The sequence below is a fragment of the Drosophila novamexicana genome, unplaced genomic scaffold, assembly GCF_003285875.2.
Source record: "Drosophila novamexicana strain 15010-1031.04,08,12 unplaced genomic scaffold, DnovRS2.1 tig00000137-arrow-arrow-pilon, whole genome shotgun sequence".
Taxonomy (NCBI): Eukaryota; Metazoa; Arthropoda; class Insecta; order Diptera; family Drosophilidae; genus Drosophila; species Drosophila novamexicana.
The window spans coordinates 625,921-640,018 of record NW_020824777.1 but is presented as its reverse complement, the minus strand read 5'-3'; the positions used below and the strand labels follow the sequence as shown (position 1 = coordinate 640,018).

Genomic DNA, 14,098 nt, shown 5'->3' with positions numbered 1-14,098 from the left:
CATGACTTTGCGAATTATGGGCATAGCAGTGCTTAGAAACCACAACAATGAGTTAGAAGGGTGCAGAAGCTAAGATCATAGACTGTAGCCTTAAACAAAAAGGGATAGCAAGGACAGAATTTGTGGTGTGCTTTTTTCAATATCGAGTCGTTTGTTTTGATTATGGTTCTTGTTGGTTCTTATGGAAAATGTTTTGAATTTGTCATTGAATTGTGGGCATCGGCAGAAGTAGCTGCAGACAGCCGGGTGTTGTGTTTGAAATTTTTGTTTGCAACCTCGTTTTCGCTCAGGAAGTTTTTCTAAAAAGAGCTTTTGATCCAAACGCCTGCTCTTTCTCTTTATTGCTCAATGGGCTACAGTTAAATGTTCGAGGCAAGAGGTTAAGTAGAAAATGAAATATAACAACAGTTACCTTTACTTATTAATATGTAACATATGTATATACTAATATATATATTTTATGCGTATATTTTAACGCAAGTAACAAGTTTATTTGTAAAAATGCCCACATTCATCAAATTCCTGGTACTAAAAAAGCTTTTATAATATTACATATGGCGTGTATATATCAACAGCAAAGTCTGCCACAATTGCCAACAATTATCCCTCAATTGTCAACCTTAGTTGTACCTGCCGCCTGGCCACCTGCCCACCTGCCAACCTGCCTATCTGCTGCAGTTCTCAGGCTCAGCCAGCTGATGCTCTTTTTGCCAGGGCTTTTTAATGCCTTGCTAACGACCTGTCAAGGCTTTCTTGCCATGCGCTGCGCGAAGTTTTTTAAGCTGCGTCACAATCGGAAATGTTGCCGAAGGGCCAACAGAAGCTGAATTGAAAAAGCTTTTCATTCATAACCTTGCACAACAACAGCAACAGCAACAACAACAACAACAACAACAGTAAGCAAGTGCTAGCAAGCCTGCTGTAAAAAAGTCAAATAAAATGAACATTAAATGCGTTACAGAATTATTCAGGTTATGCATATTATTATAATATTTTACTGCGCTTTTGATGTTGTTGTTGATGCTGCTGTTGCTCGTCCCTTTTTATTGCGCCCGTTGGCGCTACTTTTATAATCTCCTTATAGTTTTACCCTAACGAACGACTGGTTCCTGCCTGTTCCGCTTGCGCCTACGCACGCACACATACAAAAAGCAACCCAAACGCAGCCGGACGCCAACAGTTTCCCGTTTGATTCCATACACGCTAAGCTTTAACACATGTCCCAGCGGCAGAGCGCAAGCAGCGCAGCTTAGCGCAGCATCACCAATCCTCCCACACTGTGTAGAGCTAGCTATGCCGCCCGTCGACGGCAGCAGCGTCATTGTGGCTTTCAGTGTCTAGGTCGAGGCAGCATCGACAGCGGCAGCGGCAGCGACAGATTTTCATACTCCAGCTAGAAGGTGTCAATATGTATGTGTGGGAGTGTACTGTATATCATGTGTTGAACTCAAGGTTACCCACTCTATCAAAAGCACAGTTATATTCGTTTTTCGTATGCCCAAATTCTTTTTAGAATAGTTCAGCGGAAGAGCAGGATAGAAGAGGTCGCAGACAACATGTGTTGGAAGAGTGTGGAGATACAACAAAATTATAATTTAACTTTAAATTTATTGATATTTTGCCAGAATGAATAGACAATGTTTTTTACATATGTGAAGAAAAAATTATTTCAAGAAAAATATATTTTTTTAGCAATCACAGTCAGTAATTTTTCCATAGTTTTTGAAATTAATATGTTATTTCTCAGGATTTGCTCTGTATTGATCTCTCTTCAAATAAGAAATTGGATAAGTTATTAATTTCAATATATTCAGTATACACAGTATATTTTTAAAGACAAACCTCTTAGGCTTGTCGAAAATTCTATATTTCAGTTTTTATAAAAAAAAAAATGCCTATTTTTATTTCCGAATCAGATTTCCACGAAATCTGCCGGACCGTAAACTAAATCTCCGTCGCAGCTACAACTACAAAATATTCGCGGAAGTTCAACTGGTGCATAAAATATATAATTTAAGCTCGCGGCACGTGTTATGAAAGATGAGCCCAGAAATTCCATGAATTTCATGTGCCTCAGATGAATATTATTGCAATGCTTAGCTCAGCGGCTTAAAGAAGAATTTTTAAATACAGTTAGTTATATATTCATCTAAGTTTGAAGCTTTTCAATATTGCGTGCAGCATTTGGTTTTTATTGCTAAATTAACTGTGCTAACTGTTGGCAGCTATAAATGTTAATTTTCTGGCTTAACTTTTTACCCAAGCGCTCTTCACCCCCAAAAATATGCAACATATCCGACACATCCATACAAGAACGCATAGTTAAGTGTATAAATATTTCTAGGATCCAATTTACAATAGGGCACACGCACACGCACAAACACACGCTTACTTGCACCTACACATACTAAGTGATAGCTCTGCCGCGGTCGCTGCCTCTGCCGCGGTCGCTGCCTCTGCCGAAAAATTGCGGCGCCAGTAAATCATGTTGTAAATCAAACGCAGCCGTGACGCCGACTGCGCTGCGAGCAGAGCCATACAAATTTTTATAGCAAGTGCGGCGCGCGCGCTTGCAAAAGCTTTCAGCGCGCTCACGCAAAAGCTCCGCTGTGTGGGTGGCCGACGCGTACGCGTCGTGTGGCTCTGCTGCTGCCGCTGCTGCTGCTGTTACTGTTGGCGTTTTGCTTTCAGTTGCTTTCGAATTGTGCGCCAAAGTGGTTGCCACATGTTAACTAACAATCAATTAACACCTAAACCAACAGCAATAACAACAACAACAACAACACAAATAACTTTAACTTTAACCAACAACAAAAACTCAATAAATTCGCTTTCGCGGCAAAAATTGTGTAAGTCGCGTTTTCAAAGCGTTTCCACTTCTTCTTTTTCTTTGATTGTTTTAAAATGGAAAAAAAGGAATTTTTTTATCGTGCGCTTTAGATTCACATAGAAAATCGTATTTTTGTGCGTGCTGCTGTCCTTATTGAGTGCGCGTGTCCTTCGTGTAGCTGCCGCTGCTAACTTGACTAAATTTTTTAACAATTTAATTGGCAACTGACGGCGCGCGTTATATGATAGCCAAAAAGAATACAGATGAACATTTAAAACAAAATACAACAAAAACAAACAGGTAGAAACTGAGCGTCAAGGACCTCGTCCTCGCCAGCCATGGCTGCTGACAAATTCAATTAACCCTATTTACCAGCTGAAATCAGATGCAGGTCATGGCCCCGACTGCTGCTGCGGCTGCTTCTGCTTCTGCTGGGAACGGAGCCAAACATATGCCCGTCTCTCGTATATCCTGGGCACTTATGCCATTATCCTGCCAAAGTGGTTTTCACAGTCATTTAATTACCAGCTAATTAACTGTTGTATGCACAGCTACTGACCAGCCGCAACATCCTTTTTAAAGGGTACGGTTCAGGCAGGCGAATGAATTTCTAGTGTTTGTTAACTTCAATGGAAAATTACAGTTTTTCTATAGATTTTCAATAAAAAATTCAATTCGTTTAAAAATTTTTGATGGTTTAGTTAAAGCGAATGCCATAGATTTCGTTCAATTTGTACGGGTTCCCAATAACATATTGTCTTTTACTGATTTACATGCAATAAATCGCATATTTTTGGGTTTCTTAGGTTTTTTAGTGTTGATTAACCATGGCAGAGATCCCTTTCAATTACAATTTAACAATATTTATATTTGTAAATGCATATACAACCTTTATTGTTCGCAAAAACTTCTCCGCAATTTCACACATTATTTTATCATTCATATAAGGCGTACACTCTGTACTTCCCTCCAGTGTTGTGAAACTTCGAACTCCTCACAAATGAACTTTTTCCTAACAAATAAAATTTTCTCTTAAATTTCTGCGCATAGTTTCCTTATATAGTGGGGCACAAACTGTACCTATATTGCAGTGTTGTGAAACGCCAGCAGAAATCAGAAATCTTTTCGATATGAAATCTCACAATTTGCGCAATGATAGATATCATCTTTTTAAATAATATTTAATAAAACAAGAACTTTTTTCTTACAATTTTAATCTGGATGGGAGCAATTTGGAAATTTGCATACACAAAACTGCGAATTAAAATTGTCCACATCATTTTAAAATCAGTAATTACCTATCCTAGGTAATATTTAAAAAAAAACGGCTACCTTTTAAGAACATTTCGTTTGGAGAAAGGTTCTGAACAGAATACATATTCTATAGAATTTTTCCAAAAAAACTGCTTCTTATTATGGATATTACTTTTGGAGTAAGCATCTAAAGAGAATACACATCCTACACAAGCTTTCAATAATGGTTTTACTTATTAGGGGTATTCCGCTTGAAGAATTATAAATCAAATACATATCCAAGAGAATATTTCAATGAGGGATTTCCATTTGGGGTAAGCTTATAAATAGAATAGATAACCTACAGAATATTTCGAAGCAACTGCTACTTATTAGGGGTATTCCGCTTGAAGTAAGCTTCTGATTTTTAAAATTTTATTGAATTACACGAATTATAATTTCACAGTTCGCAAAAATTTTTTTTAGCCTTCCATTTAAACTATGCAGCAGATGGAAACTATTGTGCAGAATATTTTCTCTGCACATTTCGTATGCATATGTTACAGGCTATCCTTGTGTTATCCTCAACATTGAGGCATATACATTATATATACACATTATATATATATATATTATATTTGTTACCACCAAGTACTGCAATTGAGTTCTGTACCAAAAATTCAAGAGGTCTTGAGCCATTTTGAACCCAAAGGTAGTCGACAAATATTTGGACAAAGTTTTTTGGGGGTCTACCTGACCCTGCACCTGCTGACCCCGCTCTGCTGCAGCCAAGCGTAGCCAAACGCAAAATTAATTCCAGCCTCCGCTATCCCGGCACAAACTGAGCAGAGCCTGGCACAACTTTTAGCTGCCTTCTTTGCTATTCTCCGCCAGGCTCATTGTTATTGGAATGTCTATGCTTGCCTTTCCCTCTTTCACTTTTTCTTCACGTTTTTTGCGCGCTTGCCATGGGGATACTTTGATTTCGTCATCAAATATGTAACGCAAGGCTTATAGAAAGAATATTTATATTATTCGGCTGGATATCGATTATAGCCTCCGACCAAACAGCATTTTATCATGTTTCTCCTAGTTAGTCGCCCAATTTTAAAGGTAGCGTTCAGAAAGGTGCGGTATATCATATTTGTGTGATTAACTTTTTTGTATGTTATATTATTATTTTTCATATGGTTCATATAAGTACAGTTAATCCAAGACAAGGTTATTATGTTAATTTGTTTGATTAAAAAGTTATAGTATTTGGCAAGGGTATTTCAACTTCGTAACCTTGGGCTGTCTTTTCTTCATTTTTTTTTTATATATTTTGCCCCGTTTGCTTTTGTTATAGTTATTGCTGTTGTTACCTCAGTTTCCTAGTCCTTCGCTGCCGCTCGTCAATGCTCGCCAAAGTCGTCGTCATCGTCGGCGTCGTCGCTTTTTGCTTTCCTGCCTGTTTGTCTTGTGCCTGGTTCCTTCCTGGTTCCTGTTCGACGTGAACGTGCGTTGTTTCCTGCTCACACACAGATTCGCTTGTCCTGGCGCGTCCTGTGCCGTGTGCGTGTTTGCCTTTGGCCCAACTTGGGCTTTTCCATCTTTGCCCCTGGCTTTTTCTGGCTGCGATTTTTTCTTTTCATTATTGTTGTCTCTTTACATAGCCAACAATTAACGATTTAAAGCTGGGGAATTAAACACAACAACAACAGCAACAAGGACAACAACAAATAGCTGGCAGGTAAGTTGTGGACAGCTTTATACGATATCTTTTATGCCCACAACAGGTGTTCTATCTATTCTAACCGTTCTTCTTTTGTGCAAAAAAATCAAAGCTAGTCTTTTGATTGATTGCTTGAACCTTGGACACATGGCCTCACCTGTCACACATGACGTATGCGTAATGCGCGGCAGCTCAGCAACTAAAACAAATTCAATCAACTCCAGCTAGTTCAACATTTTGCCCCAATAAGTAGGCAACACACGCAGGCTGAATGGTGCATCAAAATGGATATCAGTAACTTTTCTAAACAGACCTTGGTTTGCCAATCAGCTAAAGTCAAGAAGCTGCCAAAGCGAAGAAACCTTTTGTTTTGCATGAATCTCCTAGATTCCTGTCCGCCTATCTGTTTCCTTGTTTCAAAGATATCCTCTTGAAACTTTGAATAGATCCGTCTTTCTGTTGCAGGCAGTACATATGTCGGTAACTGCCGGATCGGACACCTATATTATATTGCTTCATAGAAACAAGCGGTCCAAAAGCAGGCTTTTGTGTAGAAAACTTGTTTTCTTTATCAAAATATCTAACCCAAACTCGGTGTTAAGAAGTTCCAGCATAATTCCCATATATATTCATCATTTTCAATGGGTTCAGGGTATAAAAGGAATTCCTTAAAAAAATGTTGGGTTTTAATTAATTTAGAATCTCATCACCCTTTTTAATCTGCGATTTTTGAGTTGTAAATAAAATAAAACAAGAGGTTCTAGTCGGGAGCTCCCGACTAGAGAATACCCTGAACCCTCTTCTTCCAACATCAAATGCATATATATATTCTATTTTAGAAGCTATATGTCAAGTTTGGTGACTCTAACTCTTGCACAAAAAAACAGGATATCGATATCGATTTTTATCGATTGCTTGGAAACGGAATAAGTTATCGATTATCGGAAACAAACTCGTTCTGCGCAGGCACTAGGAGCACCTACATCTAAAAGTCTCTAGCTCTTATAGGTTCTGAGATCCTTGCGTTAATATATACGGACGGACGGACGGACAGACAGACGGACATGGCTAGATCGATTCGGCTATTGATGCTGATCAAGAGTATATATACTTTATGGGGTTGAGATGCTTCCTTCTGCCTGTTACATAGAGTTGAATTTTGCACAGTTTAATTATAATATTAGTTGAAATAAGTAATATGAAAATATATGAATATCAATTATTTTCAATTAGAATATTTTTTTTCAATTTTAGTCATGATTTGCACTTGCCCAAAATTGTGGCCACATTTTGGATAAGATATTGCCCGGATTTTAGGCATATAAACTTATTTAAAAAAATAGCTTGAAATATGCAAATTTAATTCGAAGCACATCTAATTCGAAGGCGTACTGCGTTTTAACAAATATGCTTCCATATTTCCCAGGCTGAAGCTTCAAAAGCTGTCCATGCCCTTCTTTTTCAACCACTTCAGTCGTATTGATTTAGAGTTAAAAAAGTTTTTCAGCTCTGCTCGGCTTAAATGCGTAGGTTCAGGCAACAATCTGGAGTTTTTTCTTTACTTCAATTTAAAGCCCAGTCGCACCGCATCCTGGCTAACTCAATAAATAATAAAATAAATTCAAATTTGTATGCTAACAAAATGATGTTATCCCGGCTTAACCACTTTCTTATTGCATGTTGATTTCTGTGGTATTTATGGAAGAGATTTCCGGGAAAAACGTCTGCCACGGCGTAAGATACAAATGCCAAGCATTTGCATTTGGCCACAAAACATCCGTCGAATGAAGCAAATCAAAGTAAATAAATAAATCAATCAGAGAGCGATAAAAAACAAAAAGAAGCAACAAGAATCAGCAAAATTGAACTTTCTGACCTTGGCCAATAATAAATAAAGATTAATGTTGGGAATTTTTTCAGTTTTAACTTAAGCTCATTTGGGGATTGTTTTCATTATAAATATGTGTTGTATATACTTATATTTAGGTCTCACGTGCGTGCTTAGTGCAGAGGATGCACATCCTTTTGCGGACACATTTTACCCTGAGTAAATGCTGCGAACTTTGACCTTAACACCAGCCACCACAACAATAACAATGCAACAGCAACAACAATGCTTAGCTAAGTTGTTAAACAGCTTGTGCAAGTCCCCTTGTTTCCTGTACCCTGTATCCTTTATCCTTTATATCCGACTCTTTGCCTTGTCGACAACCGAGCCCCCCTCCGCCTGCCCAGCATAATGCCACGCCCACACCGCAGTGCTACGTATTGTTTTTATGGCTTTTACAGCTACAATTTTTACGACAATGCAACTGCAGCTGTGTGTGTGTGCGTGTGTGCGAGTGTGTGTGTGTATGTCTCACTGATTGTATTAGTTATTTGCGGCTAACATTGACATTTATGTGTTTTTAAGCGCAACTTCAGCTTAAAGCCAACCACAATAATATTTCAACAATAGAAAATATTAATGCCACACGTCTGAATATTCATTTAAAATGCAGATTTCTGCTTGAATAAATAGTTAAAACGGGTTGTGAAGAAGTCGTCTGGAGTTGGGCACGTCTTAGCCACTAGCCCAACTTTTTTGCTGACCCAATTTTCCTTTAACAGGCAGCAGGAGGCTTTTCGGAAAGTATATATATTCTTAATCAGCCCCACAGATGTATATATTCATCATCAGGTTCAATCAGCTTAAGTCGCCGAAATTTTCTTCAAATAATCGATAAATTTCGTCTTCATGAAATCGATTAGGAGCTACGCAGAAAGTATATATATTCCTAATAATCTTCAATCAGATTCAATCGCCGGAAATATCTAGACTTTCCCATAACTCACTCAATGATCAAGTGCGTTAAATAATCGATAAGTTTATTCGTTTTCATGAAATCGATTGGAAGGTTTCTTCTTAAATATTCATATTCTTAATCGGCTTCAATCGCCGAAACTAAAAAAGCTAGGGAGTTTAAATTATGAGCGCAGCTCCTACTCCATCGACCGTAAAGACAAAGTTTTCTTGAAAAAATCGATAAGTTTCTCCGTTTCTATGAAATCGATTATGAGGCTTCTCCGAAAGTATATATGTTCTTCATTAGCTTCAATACCGGAACTATAAAAGCTAAAGATTTTTAATTTTAAACACAGCTCCTCTTCCTCCGCCCAGATAAAGTTTGCTTCAAGTAATCGATGTGTTTCTTCGTTTCCATTTCAATTAAAATCGATAAATGCATTGTTCTTTGAACAAACCTCAAAATTTTTGAAAATAAGTTAGGTTTAAAGACAAATCATTTTAATACCCTGAACCCATTAAAAATGGTTAAAAATGGTATTTGTGAAAAATGTAAATGTATGTAACAGGCAGAAGGAATAATCTCCGATAATCGATAACTTACTCCGTTTCTAGGCAATCGATAAAAATCGATATCTATCCTGTTTTGGGCAATTTTGGTAAATAATAAGAGCTAGAGTCACCAAACTTGACATATAGCTCCTAAAATAGAATATATATATATGCATTTGATGTTGGAAGAAGAGGGTTCAGGGTATCCCCTAGTCGGGAGCTCCCGACTAGAATCTCTTACTTGTTTTCATTTTCATTTTGGATACCTCCCACACCAAATTTAGGTAAACTTATTTGTCGGTATAATTGTTAAGGCTTCTGAAATGCCTAGTTAATGAAATTCCTGAAATAATCTTTTGGTTTTCGTTATCATCAATCATGTTTTAAGTAAATAGTTTTTGCACACAAACGTACACATTTTGTGCCCCTATATGGCATTTATTGCCATGGTTCATACTTTTTGCACATATAAATTTCCTGTCTGATGTCCGCCCGTCCGTACATTACGCTGTCACATGACTAGCAAACACTTTTCCCAAATGACAGACACATTTCTGTTCGCCATTCACCTGTTCTGTCAGCCAAATGCACATTGCACACGATAAAACTAAGCAGCTGACAATGACAGCCAACTGATAGAAATAATAACTATTGTCATTCGATGGCGTAAAGAATCTCAAAGTGTGTGCTACATAACTTTTCTTAGAAGGAACTTCAGCTCTGGTTAGATAGTTAAAAAGATAGTGTAAAAAAAGATGCATTTCTGTGAGCACGCATCAAACTAAGATAATTGCATGCCAGGCACGCGTATATAATAAAATCTTACACGAAGGAATTGGCAGCTATATTTTTATAGAAATAGACTTAATCAATTTTAAAATATATATATTCAAATTGGAATATTTCAATAAATTTCAAACTTAGAGCATATTTTATTCATGTGCTTTAATTATTTGTTGAAATAAAATAATTGTTTATGCATATTCTCAAGTAATTGTTATTCTAAAAAATCAGGATTCGAACACTTTGGCACTTTATAGAACCTTGGTTCGTTTCACTTTTTTTTCAACTTCCAATTTCACGATTTAGTTGCTTTTTTTATATCGATTTAAGTATAATTTATATTTGCAGACAGATAAATAGTGTTATTTTCGTAATAATTTAAATATATGTTTCGATTCAGCTTTAGATTCGATTACTTGTTGCGAAATTTCCTAAGCTTAAGTTTTGCTCAAAAAATCTGTTCCGATCGTGAGCCTTTACGCTTCAAAACCCGTTTAATTATTTATATAAAAAATAATCATAATTAGTATATCAAAATAATTTAAGGAAACATTTTATTCCTTGCTCCTTGTTAAAAAATGTTATTTTAGGGAAAATGTCCTACAATGCCCTAAAAATGTCCACAATAATTAAAAAGATAATTCAAATATAAACTCGTTAGAGCTGCCGAAGACTTCCGACAACTTTCTATTGGCGCTAACTAGAACGAACTTATCAATCTACCCCCAAGCGAAAAGGTAAAGAAAAATGCATTTCATGGCCACGTACCTAATCGCAATTGAATTCAGTGTCATCTCGAGCGCGTTCTACACGCTCCGTGCGTGGGTCGAATGACATCTCATCCGCCTGCTCGTCGCTGCTCAACTCGTCTGAGCTGTTCGAACGCTTTGCCACCCTGCCCGGAATATAGCCTTTATGCAGCAAATACGCCTCAAAGTTGGCAATTCGTGCACGACGCTCCTTTTCCAGAAGATGCAGTTTCTCATGATGCGGTTTCATGAATTTGTAGAAACCAAAGTCGAGTGGATATGTGACAGCCAGAGACTTGAGCAGGCTCACATAGACGGTGCGACCCTGCCTGTGATGGCTAAGCTGCTGGTAGGCGCAGTGTGTGTTCAATATAAACTGATAAATGGGCGTGGCGCTTGTGCACAGTGTCCAGAAGGTAATGCAACAGCCATTGTGCAACAGTGCCTCATAGGGCAAGTTATCTTCGGGCAGCACAATCTGCAGTTCGAGCGTGAAACGCGTTTGATAGTACAGCACCTCAGGACGCAGAACACGCGTCGGAATGTGTAGCTGTATATCATGAACTTTATCACTGACCGCAACCGATTTTCGTTTGTTCCTGCGCTGCACAGTCGCTGACGCAGTTGGCGGCAGCTCCGACTGCGGATCCATGATGTCACTGTGGAAGGCTTCGGGCTTGTTCCGAAGAACAAGAGCTGCCAGCGGCTTCTCCTGTGAGCACTTGTCTTTCAACTCCATGAGCGTGCAGTTTATTAGGCATTTGTATAAAGCTTCTACGCTTTCAGCCGGCTGCTGCAGTTCCTGTTCGGTCTTTTTTCTTTCCGTAAGCTGCTGCTGCTCCTCTTGTTGCTTTTTCTCACGCTCCAAACGAATTCTATTCTGCTTACCCAGCTGCATGGCCATTTTGGCAAGGATGCCGCAACTGCTGGCAAGCGGCGTGGCTGTCAGTAGCTTTGGCATTTCCCGTGGCTGAGCCACTTGAGGCTCTATCATGGCCTGGTTGCTGTCCTGTTCCAAGAATTGCAATTGTTTTGCTACGACCTGTTCGCATTTTTTGGCCAATTGCTTGCGCAAAAGCTGCTGGCACATGGTTAGGCGACGCACATGCATCTTTAGACTGGGCGCATAGCTCGTCAAGGCCAAATCCTGAACGAAGAGCGTGTGCGACAGCGCCAGCACAATGCGTGCCTGCAAGAAATTGGGCTGCGGCACAGCATTTAACCACGCCGCACATTGCTGGCCATCCTGTTCGTGCCAGCTGCGTTCGCCTGTGTGCGGCACCAGGCCCAGAATGCGCAGGTCCATGGCTAGCGGCGGCGCCTCACGCAGCTGCCCCGGGCATATGTATAACTGGCCGCTGGTGGTCTTAAACTGACGCGTGTCCACGTCGAGTGCCTGCACTTCGACATCCACATCCGTGCGCGAGAGATTCACATGAGCAATGTGCGCCACGCGAAGTATGCGCACACGCTCGTAACCATTGGAATTGCGGTAAATGCAGATTTCTTTGGCCTTCGGCGGCCAGTGACGCACACACTTCTGCGATTGTAGCAGCTGAAGCTGCAGGTCTAGCGTTGCGTCGCGCGGCAGCGTTCGCCAGCTGCCGCCAAGCGGCAAATGCTCCAACAGGCGCACACAGTAATGCGCCGGCGTATAGACGCGTATCAACTGGAGCTTGACATCGCCGCCAGCGGGCAGCGGCACGGCCAGCTGGCGATCCTGTGGCAGCAGCTGATGACGCTGCTCGCACTGGGCGCCCACACAGTTGCCCAGGCTGAGCAGCAGATCACACAATGCCGGCTCATTGCACTTGGCGCGCTCTAGCTGCGCGCGTATGTAACGCGCAAGCTGCACGATGCGCTCGTCCACATGCTGATGCATTTGCAGAAAGTCCACCAGACGCGGCAGCTGCTTGTGGTTGCTCTCGTCGAGCAGCACCAGCGAGAGTAGCGTATCTGAAGTCGAGTAGAGATGATGATGTGCTTCTTAATGTCAGAGCAACTCACCTGACTCCGATTGCTCGCCTGGCTGCGTGAGTGCCAATCTATTGCGCAAATTGTCCGCCAGCGCCAGATGACGCAGCTTGAACAGGCTCCAGTTAGCGCTCATGCTGTAGTGCAGCAGCGTGTGCGCATGTCGTATATCCAGCTCCGGGCAGTGATCGGTGCAGAGCAACAGCTCGCCGCGACTGTCCTGCATCCAGCGATGCACCTGTTCCCGCACAGCCAAGTCAGCCGTCTGGTAATAGGGCAAGCAACCATACCCATGCGCTTTCAGTGTCTGCACCAGCTCGCATATGTCCGCATCCGTGTGACAATTGATGACAGTGCGACGCAAATGCGGCGGACGCTCGTGCAGCACACGCAACAACTCCTCAGACTTGGCGGCCCGCCGCAACAGTGAGATGCGCATCCGTGTGCCCCCATAGACAGCCGCCTCCAGCACATCGCCAAACAGGACCATGGGGTGTGAATTAAACTCGCGCAGCATGTGCAGCAGCTTCGGTTCATACGATTGCGTGTTGATGACCAGCTGGGGGCGTTGTTGCCTGGTCAGCAGCAGCAGCTGTTGATGCGCCTCTTGCAGCTGATCTGCCGGCATCAAGTCCACATCGTCGTAGGCCACAAAGCGCAAAGAAGGCAACTTGACGCCATTCCTGCATAGCCATAAGAACTGCGCCGGCGTGGCCACCAGGCAGCCGACGCCGTTGAGCAGCCGCAGAAAGAGTTCCGGTGTGCGGGCCGAGGGCACCGTCAGCACCAACGTCAGCCACTCCTCGTTCTTGGCCTTGCGCAGCATTGCATTGCACAGGCTGCCAGTTTGCTGCACGCGATCCAAATCTGCGACCAGTACCAAGGCAATGGGGCCCTGCAGCTGCCAGCAGCGCTGCATGCGACAGCGCTGCTCCGTCAAGGTTGTGCACACCACCTGGCACAATGGCGGCACATAGCTCAGGGTGCGTCCACTGCGCGGTGCACTCACAATAACAGCGCCATGGCCCTCACCCTGGCCGAGGTGGGGCCAGGCGTAGCTTTGCAGTCGGAGCAGCTGCGTAAATCTCAGGCGGCGCATGGCAATCAGGATGTGTGGCAGAAAGGACACTTCGTTCAGGTGACGCGCCGGCTTTAGGCGCACATTCGAGTGGGCCACCGCGTACTCTGAGCAATTCGCCACTAGCAGCGGTCGACTGTGCCGCGCAAATGGAAAGCTCTCCTCTACCTCATAGTACAAACTATCCGAATCGCTGTTGTTGTTATTGTCCGTAGGACACTTCTCCGGCTTCGAAGTCATGGCCAAATCGCCAGGGTATTGAAATTCTACCCTATAAATTCCCAAATTTTCCAATTTGTAAACGGGCAAAATGGGAGCTTTATTAAGTTGGCTGCGCTTGAGCCTCCTATTGGGCAAACTATCGATGCAGTTATCGATATACTGCATGGGTATGTTGCGA

General features: G+C 41.6%; 1 protein-coding gene across 1 annotated transcript; it reads right to left on the bottom strand.

Annotated features, from left to right (window-relative positions):
- Positions 1 to 10,110: 10,110 nt before the first annotated feature.
- On the bottom strand, positions 10,111 to 14,098 carry LOC115758269 (putative ATP-dependent RNA helicase BoYb). The gene is made up of 2 exons (XM_030698832.1): positions 12,654 to 14,098; positions 10,111 to 12,602 (listed from the first exon to the last, which is right to left on the bottom strand). Exons 1-2 carry the CDS (start codon positions 14,083 to 14,085, stop codon positions 10,666 to 10,668), a joined length of 3,369 nt encoding a protein of 1,122 aa, XP_030554692.1. The 5' UTR covers positions 14,086 to 14,098; the 3' UTR covers positions 10,111 to 10,665.

What these genes read in the sequence shown, in the direction of transcription:
- LOC115758269 (XM_030698832.1), bottom strand. Translation starts at nt 14,085, where the DNA reads ATGCAGTATATCGATAACTGCATCGATAGTTTGCCCAATAGGAGGCTC. An exon ending in AGGCGAGCAATCGGAGTCAG is followed by an intron (nt 12,603 to 12,653) that starts GTGAGTTGCTCT and finishes ACTCGACTTCAG; the next exon opens with ATACGCTACTCTCGCTGGTG.